We start from the raw sequence: 20846 nt of genomic DNA on the forward strand, positions 1-20846 counted from the left end.
TAAAATATTACTCAAAATTACTATTTTTTTATTTTTTTATTTTTTATCGTGGGTTCTACATCGCTCGTCAATGTTCCACCATCGTTAGGATCGAATTCTGGCAGCTGGCAGCTGCAATGTAGGAATTTCAACTCCAAATGAGAGTTGGTTTCTTATGGGCACCAGGTCCAGGTCCACTACCCTAACAAGCCGTTGAATCATCATGAATTTACATCCCTCCATTGGACGATGGATTTCACATTTACGGTACAAAAATATATATAAAATAGTAATAATAATATATGTATTTATGGATATGCAGATACAAATTAAAACTTAACTAAGCAATATCTTGTTAGAAAAGATCCGAATCCCACTCCGCAACAACCTCTCCAACCATTAAATTATCAATTAATACACGTATTCTTCTTCTTTCTCCTTCTTTGTCAGATTGAATATAAGCATTCATTATGTTTATTTTAATAATTGTTAGAAATCTCTCTCTCTCTCTCTCTCTCTCTCTCTCTCTCTCTCTCTCTCTCTATATATATATATATATATATATTATTTTTATTAGCAAAAATCTTTACTATGATTCTTTAATGATTACGTAGTAGTCTCCTAATTATCATGAAATAGTAGCCCCAACACACACACACCCGCACGGGTGTGTGTGTGTGTATGATGAGCCATCAATCGAATTTCAATTTCAGGAATTTATTCCCTTAGAACAATTTAAATTCTCATGAGATCGATCATAATTCATATCGCATCTTCTTCACATATTTTCTTATCCATCCAATCACAGGGTAAATTAATTAGCTGTTTTTTTTTTTTTTTTTTTTAATTATTTTATTGAGCCAGTTAATTCTATTATATATATATAATTATAATTATAATTATGGACAGAAAAATTGTTGCATGAAAAGCATTAAATTTTCTTGTCGTCAATTAATTGCAGGAAAAAAGTCCAGAAAGCCTCATAATAACGTTTACAACCAGGCAAGTAATTGTTTTTATATTTGGTATATATGCTATTTAAATTTCCAGCACCAAAATATTAGTTCTCTGCAAACACCATATTAATAATTTTAAAAACGAAATTACTATTAAAAATCAAGTTTTTTTATTAGAAATTCTGAATTACTAGTACATTGATTAATCTCCTTGTGGAAAAATCCACATTTATAATGTAAAGTTAGTTTTATTTGGTAATTGAAGTTTATAACCTCGAAACAATAGTTGATTATGGTCTGAATATTTGACCGACAGCTTGAAAATTGCAACCATCGAATTATTAAAGGAATGTGATAAATGTCGTTTCAGTTTTAATAATACTATTTCGATTTCAAATGCGATTTTGGCCTTTTTTTTATTCTAAAGTTGGCAAAACACAAAATACATAATACATAAATTTTTGAGTTACATTTCTAATCCAATTTGAATCACCACGATTGGATATCGATTGGGAAAGATATGCACGGATCAATGAACATTGCCTCCAACTTTTATATTTTGAGTTATCTAAAGTTGTAAAATGTAACTCATTTATGCATCACTTTGTCACCCGACATCCAATCTAACTGATTCAAGTTAAATTACAAATTTAACTCAAGAGGACTACAGTTTCGTGTCTTGAATTCTGCCAAAATTAGACTAGAAAATAGTCAAAATCACGTTCGAAGTCAAAATGATTTTAACAAAATTGAAATAACATCTAACATTTCAGATTATTAAATCTTGCAAATAGTAGCCTTACAACCTAACTACTGATTGAAGTTGAATTATAATATTAACTCGAAGAACTACAGTGTCATATTTTGAATTCTGCCAAAAATCAGACTAGAAAATGGTCAAAATCACATTCAAATTCAAAACGATATCAATAAAATTGAATCAACATCTAACATTTCCAGATTAATTAAATCTTGCATATAGTAGCACCTATTTTCAAAATGTGGTAGCTGAGTCACTGGCTGCTAATTAAACTTGCTTAATAAAGATTGCTTACCTGTAATTACCATAAATTAGTCACTAACATATAGCAAGTCCACGAGATCCATGTGAAGTGCCATAGGGCAATACTATAATCATTTTATTTCACCATTTGTTTATTTAATAAATAACAATAATAATAATAATAATAGGCAAATTGTCAATCTTCAACAGCTAACTAATGAGCAATAATTTAACTAAAAAAAATAAAAAAATAATAATATTAATAAATAGCAAATCCTGAGTTGTTGGTGTTTGATGAAACTAATAAGTTTCTCTTTTATATTCATTGCTCAACACAATTTTTTCAGACAATAGTTTCAGAGGGTTTCATACACACAAACTCTGTCTGAAAAAAAATGGGGTTCTTGTCACTATTGAGAGTGGCATCAATGCCTATAATACAAGTTCTCATAATAAGCATATTGGGAGCTTTCATGGCTACCGATTATCTCAATCTTCTGTCGTCCGATGCCAGAAAATCTTTGAACAAGGTATAAACTTACTATATCCAACGTATTTCGTTTTCTCGACTTATCGAAATATTAAATTATAGTCTTTTTTTTTTTTTGTTTGCAGATTGTGTTTGTGGCCTTCACTCCATCACTAGTGTTTTCAAGTCTCGCGAAGACGGTCACGCTCCAAGACATCATCTCGTGGTACGATGATAAAATAAGAAATAAACGTCGTTACTAAATAAAATAACAAGACATACATATTTTTGTTGATGAATATTCTTGGCAAAATGAATTTGATGGTAAAATTTTTGGATGAAGGTGGTTCATGCCCGTGAACATCGGAATAACTTTCCTAGTCGGAGGATTTTTCGGATGGATAGCGGTTAAAATTGTAAGGCCACAACCACATATTCAGGATCTAATCATTGCCATCTGCTCAGCAGGTTTTTTTTTTTTTTTTAGCAACTCAATTTCGTTTCAGTTTCTATTTCGGGTATATATACGTATATAACATGTCGGTAATTGAAACATAGGAAACTTGGGGAATATTCTGTTGATAATCATACCAGCTATCTGCAAGGAAAACGGCAATCCATTCGGAGACAAGGATGTTTGCGCGAGCGTCGGACTTTCATACGTTTCTTTCTCAATGGCGGTAAATCTACCTTTCGCCTTTTCCATCTCACTCTTCTTCAAATCTTCTGCTCCGATTTTCAAGGAGACAGCACGTGTGTATCTGTCATTTCAATTGCAACACGAAACACCAAATTAAAATATTATAGTAGAACCTCGATAAATTAATAACCTCACTTAAATAATAGTTTTCTCTGATCCCGACTCTGGTAAAAATCTATTAAATTATTAGTTCGATAATTTAATATTTCGCTAAATTAATAGAATTTTGCTAGTTCCGACTGTATTAATTTATAGAGAATGCATCACATTATATGCTCTCATTTTTCACCCAAATTTGTTCGTCGAATGAGGCCCGTAAAAAATCCTCTAGCCTGCACGAAAGCTTCTAGTAGTTTCCATTAAAGTAATTATCTAAGTGTTGGTTGAATTTATTCAATAGGTTGGTGCCTTATACATATGGACTTACGCATTCCATTTAATACGACGAGCCGGTATAAAATACAGAACAATGATTGCAGACGAGTCATCAACAAAAGAGCCTAACAAAGATCTAGAAACAAACGAAGCGTCTCTTCTTCTTACCGGAAATACTACAGAGGAACAAAGTGTGAGTTTCATTCTTTCTTTATATACATTTAAACAAAACAAAAAAAAACGATTCCCGGAATTTAATAGTCCCGTTACTTACATACAGAAGATTGAGTTGAAGCACAACGAAGCATGGTGGAGTCGGATAATGGCAAACGTACATCAATTAGCAGAGGAGCTAACGACACCTCCGATTCTTGCAGCTGTGAGTTTTTCTCCTCTTCTGTTCAGTCAGTATTTTCGAGATTCGTTTTCCTAATTTCGGGCATATTAATTTTTCAGATTATTGGATTTATATTCGGAGCAGTAACATGGCTCCGGGAACTTATCATCGGCGAAAGCGCTCCACTCAGAGTAATCAACGACACTATTAAATTACTCGGGTAGGTAATTCAAATAATCCTACGCCCCATATTACACTAATCGAAACACGACCCTAAAATGTGAAACATGACAATTTTGTAGAGATGGAACCATTCCTTGCATCACTTTAATACTAGGAGGCAACCTAACACAAGGTACGTTTTTTTTTCTTCCCGATATATAAACTTAAGAAGAATAAGAATCCAATAAAACGAATATTTTGATTCATCGATGGATGCAGGTTTACGCAAAGGAACGCTGAAACCATCAATAATAATAGCCGTGATATGTGTGAGATACGTATTACTACCTATAGTCGGGATTTTCGTTGTGAGAACAGCTTCACACTTTGGCTTCCTTTCTTCCGATCCACTCTACCAATTTGTGCTCATGATTCAGTTCACTCTCCCACCTGCCATGAATATCGGTACGTATGCTTCTTTATTTCATTTTCATATTTAGCTCGTTTTTTTTTTCTTTTTTCTTTATGTACGTGACACTCTGCTACGAATTATTTTATTTTAATTTCATCCTCCAAGTTTATTTTCTTCGTTTTTACGATGAAAACTCGTTCAAATTGAAAATGTAGGTACGATGACACAACTGTTTGACGTGGCACAAGAAGAGTGTTCGATCCTCTTTCTTTGGACTTATCTGGTTGCAGCGTTTGCCCTCACCGGTTGGTCGACTGTTTTCATGTGGATCTTAACGTAAAAACAAATCTTTCGACGATACTATATTATATACATGGAACAACCATATATATAGAAAGACTACATATATTACATAGAAAGTGAGCGATTTGTTTTTGGCGTTGTCGTTATTTTTCATGTAAATTTTATCATGCAATAGCTATTCATTGAGAGCCAATACTCTCGAAAACGCCTACCAAAGCAATAAAGGAGTAGCGTATGGTTTCTCGTAAACGAGTATTCAATCACGATGGGATTATTCCAAGGCCTTTCAAGGAAATACGATTACCTATAGAATAGTGTAATATAATATTAGTATCAGTATTGCATATAGACACAGTAATTAGAACAGTTCATTTTAGAATTAACAGTCAAAGCAGTGACGGAGGCAGCATAGGGCAGGGGCCATGCCCCCACCAGCATCTCTCAAATTGCTTTTATTTAATATAAAAATATTCATGTATAATAGTATTAACGCAGTGAGAATTATGATTAAATATGGCAATGATTGTTCACAAAATGATTCCAATTAATACATTGTGAAAATTAAAATTTAAGCAGCAGGAAGTTTTGCCATTGATAAAAAAAAGTGAGTTTTCAAAGCATAGAATAGTAATCTTATGTATGACTCGCAGTTATGTGGGATTGGCCATCTTTAGTCTTCACGTTTTGCCGGAAGTACAGCCAGTGGCGGAGCTAGGAATTTGACACATTGTGGACTTAATTGTAGCAACAAATTCTTATTTGCGATTTAGACAAATAAGAAAAATTTGCACAAAGATAATTTTATTGAATTAAAAATAAAGCGATAATTACACTTTTCGTCCCCATACATTACCACTTACACGCCACTTACACGATTTTCGTCCCTAAACAAGATGAAGTTACAATTTTCGTCCCTAAACATGTCACTTTTATGCCGTTTCTGTCCCTCCGTCCATTTGTCGCACGTGCGCCGCACGTGACACACAAAAGCACCTCTATACCTCAAAACGTCAGATCACGCATTACACGTAAACACAATCTGCCATAATTCTCTCTTGAAATCCAAATGCCCCCTTTTCTAAATCCCTAATTTCTTCCACATCTCACCTGTAAATCCCTAGTTTCTTGAAGTAAAAAAGTGTTCAATCACCAATATTATCACTGATCACGATTTTCGGAGTGGAGCTACGGAATTGCGACAAATACTAGGGTTTTTCATCTAAGGACAACAAAAATGTCGAGAAGAGCTTCACTGATGCTTGAATGTACTCCGAATTACGGTAAGTTTCTTTTGTTTAAATTTACTTTTGCTTGAACGAAATTGTTCGCCTTAGCTGATTACTGATTGGAGTTTTTTTTTTTTTTTTTTAATATTTTAAATAAAGCTTGTGTTGGGGAATTAACATGTTTCACCATTAAAATGAGACATGGTGGAATTATGAAGCACTCTCCAAAAAGAGAGTACAGGAGGAAGTCTTGAATGGTTTGATTTTGTCGAAATAGATCAAATAGGGATGTTTGACTTTTGGGGTTTTGCTGAGGAGCTGGGGTACACTGAAAAATGGAGTCTCAGGTTTTGGCTTAAGCATGGAAAAGGTTTTGATAAACACTGCAAGTGTATTGAGACTAATAGTGATGTGTTTAATATAAGAGGGCATATTCCAAAAAATTGGGAAGTTTAGATATTTATTGAACATCTAAATCTGGGAGTGGATGTGGAGGGTGAAACTGGGGGTAGGTTACGTTAGTCAATGAGGCTGTTATAATTGATGATGTAAGGTTGGAGGGAGAGAATAATAGTGACTCTGATGAATTTAGTGAGGATGATGATGTGTTTTATCAAAGTGATTATGACATGGAAGATGATGATAAATTGTTTGAGCAATTTGTAGATCCTGAGGCTGAGTTTGGGGGGTTGGGTAAGGGTAAGTCTGTTGCAGATGATGATTTCATTAGTGAGGAAATGTATAATAGGCTGCAAAATGAAGAAGGTGATGAAGATTGTGTAGTTAGTGATGATGATTTTGACAGCTCAAATGGTAGTGATGAGGATGAGGGTAAGGGTAGAATGAAGTTCCCCAAATTTAATCCTAAAACTGAGAATAAGAATCCAGACATCATGCTAGGCTTGATTTTCAGTTCCAAAAAAGAGGCAAAATTTGCTATTGAGTCTCATTGTTTTAGGAGGGGTATGATGGTGAAATTTCCAAAAAATGATGCCATTAGACTCAGGGCTGTGTGTAAAAAAAAGGGTTGTGGATGGTACATTCATGTCTCCAAAATGCAAAATGACCACTCTTGGCAAGTGAAAACCTATAACCCAATACACACTAAATGTTCCTGGAATTATAACAATACAAGCCTTAAGTCTGGTTGGATTGGCAAAACATTTATGAAAAATTTGAAAGACAATCCAAAGTTGGGTACAAATGAATTCAGAAGTGAAATTTGTACAACTTTGAAGGCCAATATAACCAGGTCACAGGCTTACAGAGCAAGAAAAAAGGCAATTAAGATAATCCAGGGAACTTTGGAGGAACAATTTTCAAAAATTTATGATTATTGTTTAGAAATTGAAAAAACTAATCCAGGTTCTACAGTTATCATGAAACTGACTGAGGAGAGAAGATTCCATAGGTTATACATGTGTTTCAATGCATGTAAGGTAGGGTTTAAAAATGGTTGTAGGCCTATAATTGGGGTAGATGGTTGTTTCTTGAAGGGTGCATGGAGGTCAACTATTAAGTGCAGTTGGGTTAGATCCAAACAACAACATCTTCCCAATTGCATATGCAATAGTTGAATCTGAAACAAAAGACAGTTGGATCTGGTTTTTGAACTTGTTGATGCAGATATTGGATTTGAAAATGAACATAATTGGACTTTTATGTCTGACAAGCAAAAAGGGTTAATTCCAGCTTTTGAAACTTTGTTTCCCAATGCTGAAAATAGATTTTTTGTGAGACATTTACATAGCAATATGAAGAGGGATGGATTCACTGGGTTGGCAATCAAGACAGCATTATGGGAGGCAACTAAAGCAACCAGCGCTGAACAATTTAATAGAAAAATGCAAGAGTTGAGAGACATTGATGAAGAGGCCTATCAATGGTTAGTGAAAAAGCCTCCTCAAAACTGGACTAGATCCCATTTCAGTCCACATCCTAAGTGTGACATCCTACTGAACAATATGTGTGAATGTTTCAATAGTTTCATTCTTGAAGCAAGAGAAAAACCAATAATTTCTTTGCTTGAAACTACTAGAAATCTGTTAATGACTAGGATGCAATCTAACAAGGAAAAAGCTGCAAAATGGGAAGGTCACTTGTGTCCAAAGATAAAAAAGATCTTGATGAAGATTATGGAAGAGGCTGGGGAGTGTATACCTATGAAATGTGATGAATATCATTTTCAGATTATTGGTCCATTTGACCAACATACTGTTGACTTGTTGGAGAGAAAGTGTAGCTGCAAAAAATGGGATTTAAGTGGCATACCTTGTAAACATGCATGTTCAGCAATATGGTTTAGAAATGAGGAGCCTGAATCATATGTACATAATTGTTACAAGGTTGAGACATATTTACAGGTTTATGAGCCTCCAATCTTAGGATTTAATGGACCTGAGTTGTGGCCCAAAAGTGCATTAGAAGCTCCACTGCCTCCAAACTACATTGAAAAAGCTGGCAGGCCTCAAAGGCTAAGAAGGAGAGAACCTGATGATCCCCCTGCCCCAGGTGCAAATACACATAGATTGAGAGGAATTAAAAGAAACAATAAATGTAAAACATGTGGGGGCACAAACCATAACTCAAAAACATGCAAGAAAAGAAAATTTTCTTCAGTTGAGCAGGTGCAAGCAAGTCAAAGTGGAACTGGAGATACAGTTGGCCAACAAAATGAGTCTGTATTTGAAGTTCCTCAAGAATACTTGGCCACTCAAACTTCTGTTTCAAGTGTACCACCACAGAGAAAAACAAAATTACTGGTTTCAATTATTATTTTATTTTTCAGTATGGTTAAAATATATTTACAGTCTTTTGTGAATTAGTATTTAATAAACTTATTTGGGATAATTACAGGTTAAAAGGCCTTCTCAAAAGAATGTGAATGTTAAAGGAAGGACAAATACAATTGCTTTTCAAGCCAGTAAATCATCTCCAACAGTTAGCACTCCTGTTATTGTCAAAGGGGGACTCAATTTTATCACTCTGAACAATCTGAAAGCATGTGTCTCACATTCCAAGTCCAAATCTGTTGGTGATTCTTCATCCAAGTCCAAGTCTGTTAGTGGTTCTGCATCTAAGGCTGTTGGTGGTTCCAATCTTGCATCTTAGACTTAGATGACATTTTTATTTTGAAGACACTCTTGTGTTTTTATGAATATGTAATTTGTTCTATGAAGTACTTTGAATTATGTAGTGTTTTTGTGAACTTGCAGTTTAGTTTGATGTACTCTAATGTGAGATGTCATATGTTATCATTTTAAAACAAGTTTGTAATTTGAATTATGTTTGCAAACAAATCATATGTTTGTACTTTGAATGATGTTTTTGGAATCATGAATGATGTTTTTGGAATCAATAATGTAGTCTATGTTTTATTTTATTTTTTGTAAGTGATGCTTGCATTTATTTTGTCAATAATGTGTCTCTGTTAGCATGTATCAAACAGAATTGAGATACAAACTTGCATTATATTAAACAAAAAAATAACAATGTTACCACAAACAACTACATCTTAACCACTAATATTAATCACTGAAAATTCTAACCACTAATTTTCATCATTACAATGACAATTAAACAACCTAAGACAACCAAAAGAACTTTCAAGATCTTCATTCTATTGTTATACATCACAATTAAATTCTCCATTTTCTTTATTTTTCTTTCATATGACTTCTTTTCCTTTGCCATCATATCTTCTTCATTTGCCCTTATATCTCTTTTTTTCCTTACAGCTAGCCAATTCATCATTCAAACGGTCTATTTTTCTTATCAATCCAGGGATAATATTCTTTGATCTAGCACACATTTCAGGATCATGCCATTTGAACACATTACAGTTATTAACTCTCTGTTCCAAAAGAAACACAATTGTGTGTGACAAATAATATCAATACACACACACACATACACACACATATATATATATATATACAAAAAATTACCTCGTAGTTTGGACATGCACGAAATCTTCTTCCAGGATTACTAGGAGTCCATGAGGTCAACAATGGCATCTCATCTCCACATTTACAATAAAACACTTCACTTCTAGCAGATCTTGAATTGTAGCTAGAACCACTGTTTTGACTCATCCTTCAGGCTCCATTCCCCAATATAAAACAAAAAATTCTTAAATTTTGTTTCCAAATTAAAATCTAAGATAAATAAAGAGAGAAGAAAATTTACTTCGAATTCGCGATCGCAAGTTCTGAAATTATCTACCTGCGCTGAAGAAGCTTCAAAATTTGAATTGCCCACTTTCTAATTGTGCTTTCAATGATGAATTCATAAGGAATTGAGAGGTTTCGAAAATTGGGGCTTAGGGTTTTCCGGAGAATTGGGGCTTAGGGTTTCTAAAAATCTGAACGTTTTGAGGTGTAGAGGTGCTTTTGTGTGTCACGTGCGGCGCACGTGCGATTTTCCGTCCAAACTAACTGGACAAATGGACGGAGGGACAGAAACGGCATAAAAGTGACATGTTTAGGGACGAAAATTGTAACTTCATCTTGTTTAGGGACGAAAATCGTGTAAGTGGTAATGTATAGGGACGAAAAGTGTAATTATCTCAAAAATAAATATTGCGGGTTACAAACTCTAATTTAATCCTCTGATTCTTCTCTCAAGAACAATATGCGTTTGACTTGAATTTCGGAGTCGGGTCGTTGACTTGATCTTCTCCGGATTTGATTTGAATTTGAATAACGTCTTTCGAGGGTCTTGCGACTTGAATCTCGGATCGAACGCAGAACTTTGACGGGTTTTGACTTGAAGATCTTGGAGTTCTTGATGGATTGATTTGTTGAAGAACGCTCTTGATTTGATGAAGAACGCCTTGAATTTGATGAAGAACGACTTGAATATTGTAGAGAGAACTTTCTCTACGGTTTTTCTCCTTCTTCTTGAGTTGTCCTTTGAATTGTGTAGGGAGGGTCCCTATTTATAGTGGTAGAATAAGAGTCCTACTTAAAGTCTTCTTGATGACGGGGCGCAATTTGATTGGCTCTCTTTAAATTGATATTTATCTCTTATAACTTGGAAGTGAAGAAATAATCATATTGGCCAATAATTAATTGATAATTATCTCCATTACTTGTCTTGCAAAGACAAGGTATAATTTAATTTAGACACAATTTGATTGGCTAATTTAATTAACCATTTAATTAATTTTATGCGTCTACATTGCAGCTTTATCTAACAAAGCACATACATCTTTGAAATCATGACTGAACTTAGAGAAATTCTAAGTTGCCTACGTACCCTATAAAGGGATGAAGTCATAACGTAGTTCAAAATATATCCTTTTGAGGGATGTCGTGCACAGTTTATACTCATGTGGACAAGGAGAAATATATGCAGTTTAAACTCATGCTGAAGGAGCATTTGACTTGAATTTGTAGATAGTTTACGCTCGTATCAAGGTGCCTTGACTTGATTTGGATATGTAGATAGTTTATGCTCGTATCAAGGAGCCTTGACTTGAATTTGGATATGTAGATAGTTTATGATCTTATCAAGGAGCCTTTACTTGATTTGGATATGTAGATAGTTTATGCTCGTTTCAAGGAGCCTTGACTTGACTTGGATATGTAGATAGTTTATGCTCGTATCAAGGAGCCTTGATATGATTTGGATATATTTGTAGTTTATGCTCGTATCAAGGAGCCTTGATTTGATTTGGATATATAGATAGTTTATGCTCGTATCAAGGAGCCTTGATTTGATTTGGATATATAAATAGTTTATGCTCGTATCAAGGAGTCTTGATTTGATTTGGATATATAGATAGTTTATGCTCGTATCAAGGAGCCTTGATTTGATTTGGATATATAGATAGTTTATCCTCGTATCAAGGAGCTTTGATTTGATTTGAACTTGTAGACATTTTAAACTCGTGTCAAGGAGTACTTCGTTTGATTTGGACATGTAGGCCTTTTAAACTCATGTCAAGGAGTATTTCACTTGATTTGAACTTGTAGACCTTTTAAACTCGTGTCAACGAGTATTTAACTTGATTTGGACATGTAGACCTTTTAAACTCGTGTCAACGAGTGCTTAATTTGATTTGACTTGTCATATTGCATAGGATGTTGTTTCTTCAAAAGACTTGCCGCCATCCTCATGATCTTCTTGTTCTTCTTCAACATGTTCTTCTTTGAGCAGGTGCAACTTTTGGAATGAAGGTTCTTCGACTTCATTTGCAGTTATGCTCAATTCCATATCAGTGCTCGAGTGGCCAACTCTTCAAAACTTTTAGGTTGAATTCCTTGAAGGACAATTTGAATTCTTGAGCAACAAATACTCAAATTTCACTGGGCAGCATACAAAGTCCTAATAACTGGTGGAATGTCAGAGAATGCAAAAAAAAAAAAAAAATCTCATAAGCCATGAGAAATTGCAGGACACGATCGATGATAAAACGTTTATATGAGTGAAAACATGGGAGTTATTAGAACGTGAGAAGTTGTCGAATAAACTAAACTACACACACAACTACTTAGGTGGAACACGTCTGCAAAAAATCAGGAGAAAAAGAAGGAAAAACTTACCGGCTAAAGAAACAGAATAAATGATGGAAATAAGGACTCTACTCTAACGGTGCTAAAGAAACCGTCCAAAATATGATTGAATAATGTTTTTCCAAAAATGACCTTATGGTTACAAATATATCACAAAAATGGGATTAGGGTTTCGGGGCAAAACCTTTCTTTTATATATAAAGATAGTGATTAGGCAAAAAGATAGGGTAAAAACTATTTTTAAATTATTTAGTGTATTCGTGTGAGCGAGAATTACAATTTTGGTCCCTAATGTTTGACCCGATTCCACTTTTGTTCTCCGTTGTTCCAAATTGAACAAAGTTCACTTCCAAGGTTCAATTTTAATCACTTTCGATCCACGCCGTCACATACCCGTTAGCAAGTAAGAAAAACACTATTTTGGGTCTAAAATTGAAATTTAAAAATTTTTGGGCTGAAAAATAATTAAAAACTTGAAGTGTACTACTTATAATTAAAAATTTTAAAAGTAAAAAAACATATTAGCTTAACAAATTATTTTTAATAATTACAAACTCTCTGACAACGTAAAAAAATTCATCAACCTTGCTCCTTAAAAACCAAACCAAAGAAAAAAATGAAATTTTTCCCAAACTGAAAAAAGAAGAATTAATTAAAATATTTGGGGCTCGAAAATAATTAGAAATTTCATTAATACTTAATATAATAAAAAAATAATTGTAGTATATTTTAAATTTATAATTATTTTCCAGTCCCAAAAATATTTTAATTAATTTTTTCTTCAGTTTGGGAATTTTTTTATTCGGTTTGGGATTTATTTTATTTATTTTTTTGTGGTTGGTTTTTGAAGAGTTTTGAGTTTTGGGATCTGTTTTTATGGTCTCATATATTTTTTAATTTTTAAAAATAATTTGATTAGCTAATTTTTTTTAATTATTTTTCAAGCCCAAAAAAATTTTAAATTTCAATTTTTACCCCAAAAATAGTGTTTTCCGTTACTTGCTAACGGACATGTGACGACGGGAAACAAAAGTGTTTAAAATTGAACCTTGGATGTGAACTTTGCTCAGTTTGGAACAATAAGGACCAAAAGTGGAATCGGGCCAAACATTGAGGGACCAAAAGTGTAATTCTCCCTATCGTGTGACGTGTCTATTTCGATTCAAAATTTGGGTGGAACACAAATTGCAAGGGCTAATAATGTAAATTTAGCCTTAAAGGCTAAAGGGTAACCAATCGCATAATTCATAGGAAATATAATTCACACACATCTTATAATTAATAATTAGGGGTATCGGGATATAGGTCTCTGGTGACAAAACTTATTTGAACTTAATGACAAGTCTAACTAAACAATTGTTTCACATCCTTTACAAATTTCATCCAAAAATTCCCTCCACTCACAAATTCGAAATATTCATTAAGTAAATTTCAAACTGTATTTGTCATTTTATTTATTATGCATTTAATATTTTCATATTTCCATCTAATATTTTTTTCTTCAGAATATCCGCTTGTCATCCTTTTTTTCTTTATTCATTTTGGTATTTTATACACTATTATAAAAATTTCTTTATTTTTCTACATAAAATTAAATATTACAAAAAAAAAAAGACATGCTATTTTTTTTTTTAATTTCAATTTATATATTTTAAATTTTTTTTGTAGTAGACTATGGTGTATTATGACGTACTATAGTATACTATAGTGTAGTGGCGTACTATAGTATACTACGGTGTAATATAGTATACTACGGTGTACTATGCTTTACTACTAAACCCTAACCACCAAAAACTCATAAACGTCGCAAACCCTAGCAGTCAACGCAGCCGCCGCCAACCCTAGCAACCCACGCTCATAGCCACTGCGACTGTAGTCACCTACCAACTTTGGAAAAACCTAAATCTGACATTTGAACAACCTAAATCAAACAAAAATCTTTCAAACACAAGGAAATTAGATTCAATTGATTAGTCAAAATATACTTTCCATAACATTTCAACCATAATCACAACCTCAGCCCCCACCCGTCGCTGCCGCCTCCACCAAACTCTCTCGATTCCACCGCCGGAATTTGCAGATCTGTTGTTCTCCGCCACCATAGCCACCGCCATAGCCGCCATCACCAGCTCAACCATTACTGAGCGACGAGAGGGATGTGGAGAGATAGAGATTGAGAGAGGGAAAGAACGAGAGGGAGAGAACGAGAGAGAAGCAGAGAAAAAAAACAAAATAAAAGAAATAGATCTGATAGTAGAAACGTGAATACATAGATATTATATTTAGGGTATAAGGGTAAACTATGGATTAAAAAAAATTAAAGGATGTTGCTCATATATTATTTGAAAGTAGGGATTTAATTAAAAGATTAAATTTAAGGTTGTAATTTAGATCAAATTAGGTTTGATTTGAGGGGCTCTTAACATATACCCCTAATAATTAATGAATCCCTTAATTCCACTCTGCACCCTTAAAATATGGTATTTTGGCACTTTGTATCTTTAAAAAAAATAATAGTTTTTTCTATCGTCAAACAAAATGGATCTTCTCAATACACCATAAATTGAATATTAAAAACTTAATGAAAGCAATTTCATATATGGGACAGTCCCTAGTAGTATACTTTGGACACTGCACTCCCCCCTTCTAGGCTGAGTAGTGAGCTAACTGTAAGCGAAATTTAAAAGAGGTAGTGGCAGTGTCCAAAGCATACTACTAAGGACTAAATTGTATATAAAACTAGACCAAAGGGATTTTACGCGCAAAACCCCTTGATTCTTTTTTTTTTTTTAAATAAAAAGTGGAAAACTATATAACTTAAAAAATAGAACTTTGGGAATTGGAATGAAAAAAAATGTTTGAAAATTGGAAACTTTTGCATCGGAATCGGTGGAATATGGAAATTTTCAACAAAAATACATAACAATATGTACTTCCTCTGTTCCATAATATCTGTCTCTTTTGAGAATTTTTTTTGTTTCATATTATTAGTTACTTTACAATTCTAATGCTGCATTAATTGCTTATTTTTCAATTTTACCCTTGTTAACTCTATAGCATTATTCCTGCATTAATTAATAAACAAGGATATTTTGGTCCATCAATATCTATTTCCCTAAAATCAAGACATATTTATTAAGATTCTTAAGATTTGTGCCAAAGTGAAAAACGACACCTATTTAGGAACGGAGGGAGTATATTATAAGTGTAGATTTCAGTAAAAAAATCACAATTTTCAAAAATTGAAATCGGACCGTAGAGAAAATCAGAATCTCATATTTATTCCAATCCTAGTCGAGAAAATTTTGAAATCGAAATTTCAAAATTTAGAACGAAAAAAAATATAGTTCGAAAAAGAAAAAAATCAAAACGTAATCGGTGGAAAACGAAAATTTCTTCGATTTCCATGTCAAATATACAGTTAAACCTCTATAAATTAATACAATTGGGACCGTCAAAATTTCTTTAATTTAGTGAAATATTAACTTATCAATAAATTAATAATTATTAATTTATACATTAGTTAATAACTTATTAATTTATGAAATTACTTTTATTATTATTTTCAATAAATACATTTTTTTAATTACGTGTATATTACTCATAGTATTATTAGTTAAATGCACTATATATAGAGCCTGTTTCACGAACGAAAGCTCTTAAAGTAGCAATGGTATATAACGATTTTATGTTGAGTTATGAGAAAACTATATCGAAAGTTCTAACCATGTTAAGAAAAGTGAGGGACAAGATTGATGTTAATGTGAACTTCAACAAGAAACAAGCGACTATTATATTATATTGTATTGTATTGTATTAAGCCTTCATAGATCTGTACGATGTAATTTAAGAATTATAATTTTATGCATTATTAATTTATATATTATATGGGGCTTCATAAAATTTTCAAATGTGTATTATCTTATAAATTTAGCGAATTATTAATTTAGCACGTTGTCCCCGAATCGGGACCGGGAAAATCTATTATTTAAGCGAGGTTATTTTATGGAGGTTGTACTGGTATAAAGAAAAGAAAAAGGTGCCAAGTCACAAAAAATACGTGTAAGAAACTCAGAAGGTTTCCCTACAAATGTGTGCATGAAAGCTAAAAGCCATTGAAAGCCACTCACATACAACCAACAAACCTTGTCCTACTCCCATTCTTTGCCTCTTCTTTTCTTCCACCTTCTCTCTAACTCTAAAATTAATTATGGGTTACTTTCTTCTTTCATGAGCTCAAATCAATAAATTAAATTAAAAAATAAATAATAAATAAATAAAAATAAATTAGATGGGTCCAGGCACAGATGCAATATCGTATCAAGGTAAATTGGAAAATGGATATTCGAAAGAGATTGAAAAGAAAATACAGCAAGAGGAAAATGACGATTCTGCCCAAGCAAAAGTGTCACGCCCTCCATTGATGCGGCATTGCATCAGCCATGCAACTTTGGCTGATCCCTTTACACTGGTCAGTACCATAAATCCTTCTCTCTTTTTTTTGTTCAACGTTTTCTCTCTTTGGATTTCTTTCAAATATTTGTTGTGAGTCGAGTTACAACGAGTTTTCTTCGAGTTTGACGTAAACTAAGTTTGAGTAGTGGTTATTGGAGTTATTAATATTAAATGATACATTTCACTAACTATTTCACTAACTGCTTAAACTTTTGGTTGAGATGATCATTCAACGTGGTATAGTGTCATATCAGAGCCACCCACCACATATCAGAGCCAACCAAATGAAAAGGTCTTGTGTTTTATGCCACAACTGTCCATTTCAAATATTTCAAGTGCAAGGCTTCTAATGTAATTTGTTGTATTGGAAGATGTATTGGAGATACTAGAATTAAATTATGCATTTCACTAACTTAAATTGTTGGTTGAGGTGATCACTCAACAGTAGTTTGATCGTTTTAGTAGTTTGATCGTTTTATGCATAGGTTTTCTTTCTTTCTTTATTATTGTTTTTTTTTTTTTTTGTTGTCCAATCGAGCTCGAGTTGAATTTTCAGGTAATATTGAATGACGGAAATATTCAAATTTGGTTTGTTGTGTTCCGTAAACAAAGTTTGAACTAGCTTTTCCGTGCAAAGTTGAGGAGGCGATAGTTTGGTCAATTTTCGACCTTAGTTTTATCTTTATATGTTTGTTTGATTTCTATAAATCGGATAACTTATGACAAAGTTTCTAGCTTCATATTAGTTGGATTTTGCACTTGATCCAATTTCATGAAAATTAAGATTAGCACTAGAAGATATGATTGTTTTGGGGAAATTAAAAGCAAGTCATTTGTACTATTGTTGGTATTATCATATACGATTTTAGAGTGGAAATTTAATTTCGAAAATCATTCGACTTCATTTCAATGTATAGGAGTGTCCTATCGAAATTGGTCCAAAATCATCGAGCAAGGACTCGGGATTCGTACCTATATTTCGTTCGGGAAGTTGCTCCGAGATAGGCCCAAAGCCATATATGGAGGATGAGTACATATGTGTTGACGATCTTTCTGAACATCTCGGTGCAGCTAATGGTTTACCCTCTCCTCGAGCGTTTTATGGGGTATACATATATATATATATATATATATGTACCCTAATACTTTCGATTCTTGTTAATTAACTAATTTAATATCAAGTATTTGACGTAAAAGTGGTTAACAATTAATTAACTCACTTTTTTTTCATCAAGGTGTTTGATGGTCATGGTGGCACAGATGCGGCATCATTCACTAAAAAGAATATACTTAAGTTCATCGTCGAGGATTTCAATTTTCCGGATGGTGTGAAAAGAGCACTCAAGAATGCTTTCGTGAAAGCCGATCATGCGCTCTTGGATGCCAAGAATCTCGACCATTCATCCGGCACCACGGCTCTCACCGCTCTCATGTTGGGAAGGTACAACAAATTAATTTGACTATAAAAATCTAGGAGTTTATCGCATTCATCACCCTTGTGTTATATAGAATTGCTAAAAAATTGCTCGTGTTATAAATATAACTGTTGAATGACCACTTCAACCAATAGCATAAGTTATTATAAATATTAGGTGGTGTTTTCAAATGATTATTTAAAAGTAGAAGTTAGTGATTGTGAGTTAAGCCAGTTTTAAGTGCTTATTTTAAAAGTTGGGCGTGGATGCAATTATTCCGAAAAATGAACTTTAATAAAAAAACTTAAAGAAGATTATTTTAAGAGAAGCAAAAGCAAAAGTTGATTTTTTAAACACCTGAAAAACAGATTATGAGAAGAAAAAAAAAGCTCATAATCACTTTTAAAAAGCTTTTGCAAACACCCCCTTAGTGAAGAATGACTGCGCTATTAATGGGATGTATCATTTAACATCTCAACACGCCCCCTCGAGTGCAGGTGAATTAAATTTGAAGTTTTTCATTTAGAATTTTGGAATTGTTGAAGCCTATGAGATTCGAACATAACACCTTCCATTTGACCGGACTCGGGTGGCTCTGAAGTCATGTTAAATGACCATATCAGCCAAAAGTTTAAGTTATTAGTGAGATGCATCATTTAATATTTATATCTCCAACAATTAGCAACCACCCCGCTCCTACCCCTACCCGAAATTTTTGTAGCACTCAACCCCCTAAGTGATGCGAATTTAGGGGTGGTTTGCTGATAAATTTGAATCATGGGGGGTTTTGCTAACATGTATATCACCGGGGGTCTTACTAAGGGGTGTTGAATGAAGTTAACCCACAAATCTAGTGATCATATTGTATATATCTAACTTTTTTATTGGGATTTTTTTCGTCCTTCTTGGTATACGCTAATATGACAGGACTGTAATCATCGCGAACGCCGGCGATTCACGAGCCGTGCTCGGAAAAAGAGGAAGAGCAATAGAACTGACGAAAGACCACAAGCCCAACTGCACATCCGAAAGAGTTAGAATAGAGAAGTTAGGTGGAGTTATCTACGACGGTTATCTCAACGGTCAACTCTCCGTGGCTCGTGCACTAGGTGACTGGCACATCAAGGGCTCTAAAGGTGCCAAGTGTCCCTTGAGCTCGGAACCCGAGCTACACGAGACGATCTTGACCGAAGAAGATGAGTTCTTGATAATCGGGTGCGATGGTCTATGGGATGTGATGAGTAGCCAATACGCGGTAACAATTGTACGCAAGGAGCTTATGGTGCACAACGACCCGCACAAGTGTTCGAAGGAGCTTGTGAAAGAGGCTCTTAAGAGAAACACGTGCGATAATCTGACGGTTGTGGTTGTTTGTTTCTCGAAGGATCCTCCTCCGCAAATCATTGTACCGAAATCGAATAAGAGGAGGAGTATATCGGCCGAAGGGTTGGATCTTTTGAAAGATGTGCTTATTAGTAATTCTTGAGATTAGTCTCTCACATTTGAGTTTGTGTTTCTTTTTTCTTTTTTCTTTTCTTTTTTAAATAGTTGTTAGTCATCAATAGTTTGGAATTGTAGGGATAGATGTATGATGGTTTTAATTTGTATTGGCATGGAGTCAGTCTAGTTAGAATGTGATCTCAATAAGTATTTCGATTTATGTAAATGTTCTTTTTTTTCCCCAATTGTTTCAGATTTTTCTTTGGTGTGTTGTATTCTGTCTCCAGTCCGAATATGACAAGGAAAATAATTATAGAATTGATATAGATGGGTGTAGGGCTGTCAATCGGGACATGTGAGCCGAGCTTGGGTTGACTCAAACTCACATACCATCGAACTTTATTACTATAGGCTCAAGTTGTTATCCTATCGGATACATTAATATAGGCTCAAACCCGGCTCCTGTATTTTTTCAGGTTTCGGATTTATATCGCGCGAACAACTTTGCAGTCGCATGTGTTAAAAAAAAGAAAAAAAAAACTTCACAGCTGAAGTGGAAAATCTAAGATATTTATTACAAGTAAAATAAGATAAAAACTATAGTCGCAAAATAAAATAAAAAAACGTAGTTTGTTCCTTAAAACAAACGAAGCTTAACATTGCAAATGTTTAATCCCTAAATAATTCATATGACCAATAATGCATCAGAGTCCAAAATGAAGAAACGTAAAATTATAAATGTATTATTTATTTAATTATTAACTTAATCGGTCGAATTTTATTCGGGTTGAGCCACAATAGACTCAAACTCGGCTAATAAATGAATTGTGTTTTATAAAATAGTTCAAACTCAATCCGGCTTACTAAAAATTATATAATGAAATCTAGTCATCGGGCTTTGGTTAGGTTCAGCTAAATTGCTGGTCCTATCCCCTAGGTGGGGGATGATGGCATGTAAATAAGAGGGTGTTTTTAAATTAAATCAAACTAATTTTCTTAAATTTAATCTTTGTAAAGCTGCTTTTTGAACTTATACTAGAGATGTAGGAACAAAACTCTAAAATACATAATTTGCCATAGCAAATCTCTCATCAAT

At 33.7% G+C, this 20846-nt stretch overlaps 2 protein-coding genes and 1 pseudogene across 4 annotated transcripts; all 3 read left to right on the plus strand.

Moving 5' to 3' along the window:
* Positions 1 to 286: 286 nt before the first annotated feature.
* LOC105964917 (protein PIN-LIKES 7) lies at positions 287 to 4945 on the plus strand. 3 transcript variants are annotated; one of them, XM_088822433.1, is made up of 12 exons: positions 287 to 399; positions 941 to 981; positions 2286 to 2468; positions 2554 to 2633; positions 2751 to 2875; positions 2966 to 3087; positions 3508 to 3675; positions 3763 to 3861; positions 3939 to 4039; positions 4122 to 4174; positions 4261 to 4446; positions 4609 to 4945. In XM_088822433.1, exons 3-12 carry the CDS (start codon positions 2334 to 2336, stop codon positions 4731 to 4733), a joined length of 1194 nt encoding a protein of 397 aa, XP_088678559.1. In that variant the 5' UTR covers positions 287 to 399; positions 941 to 981; positions 2286 to 2333; the 3' UTR covers positions 4734 to 4945. The 3 variants fall into 3 exon arrangements, with proteins under 3 accessions (XP_088678559.1, XP_088678560.1, XP_088678558.1); XM_088822434.1 differs by lacking the exon at positions 287 to 399 and adding an exon at positions 540 to 788; XM_088822432.1 differs by lacking the exon at positions 287 to 399 and having other exon boundaries at positions 889 to 981.
* A 1524-nt stretch (positions 4946 to 6469) lies between these two features.
* On the plus strand, positions 6470 to 9033 carry LOC105971096 (uncharacterized; annotated as a pseudogene).
* Positions 9034 to 16588: 7555 nt separating this feature from the next.
* On the plus strand, positions 16589 to 20013 carry LOC105965032 (putative protein phosphatase 2C 47). Its single transcript, XM_088822435.1, has 4 exons — positions 16589 to 16911; positions 17813 to 18001; positions 18131 to 18336; positions 19238 to 20013. Exons 1-4 carry the CDS (start codon positions 16732 to 16734, stop codon positions 19794 to 19796), a joined length of 1134 nt encoding a protein of 377 aa, XP_088678561.1. The 5' UTR covers positions 16589 to 16731; the 3' UTR covers positions 19797 to 20013.
* The last annotated feature ends 833 nt before the right edge of the window (positions 20014 to 20846 follow it).

Source organism: Erythranthe guttata, chromosome 8, assembly GCF_056151865.1.
Source record: "Erythranthe guttata isolate IM_541 chromosome 8, IM_541, whole genome shotgun sequence".
Taxonomy (NCBI): domain Eukaryota; kingdom Viridiplantae; phylum Streptophyta; class Magnoliopsida; order Lamiales; family Phrymaceae; genus Erythranthe; species Erythranthe guttata.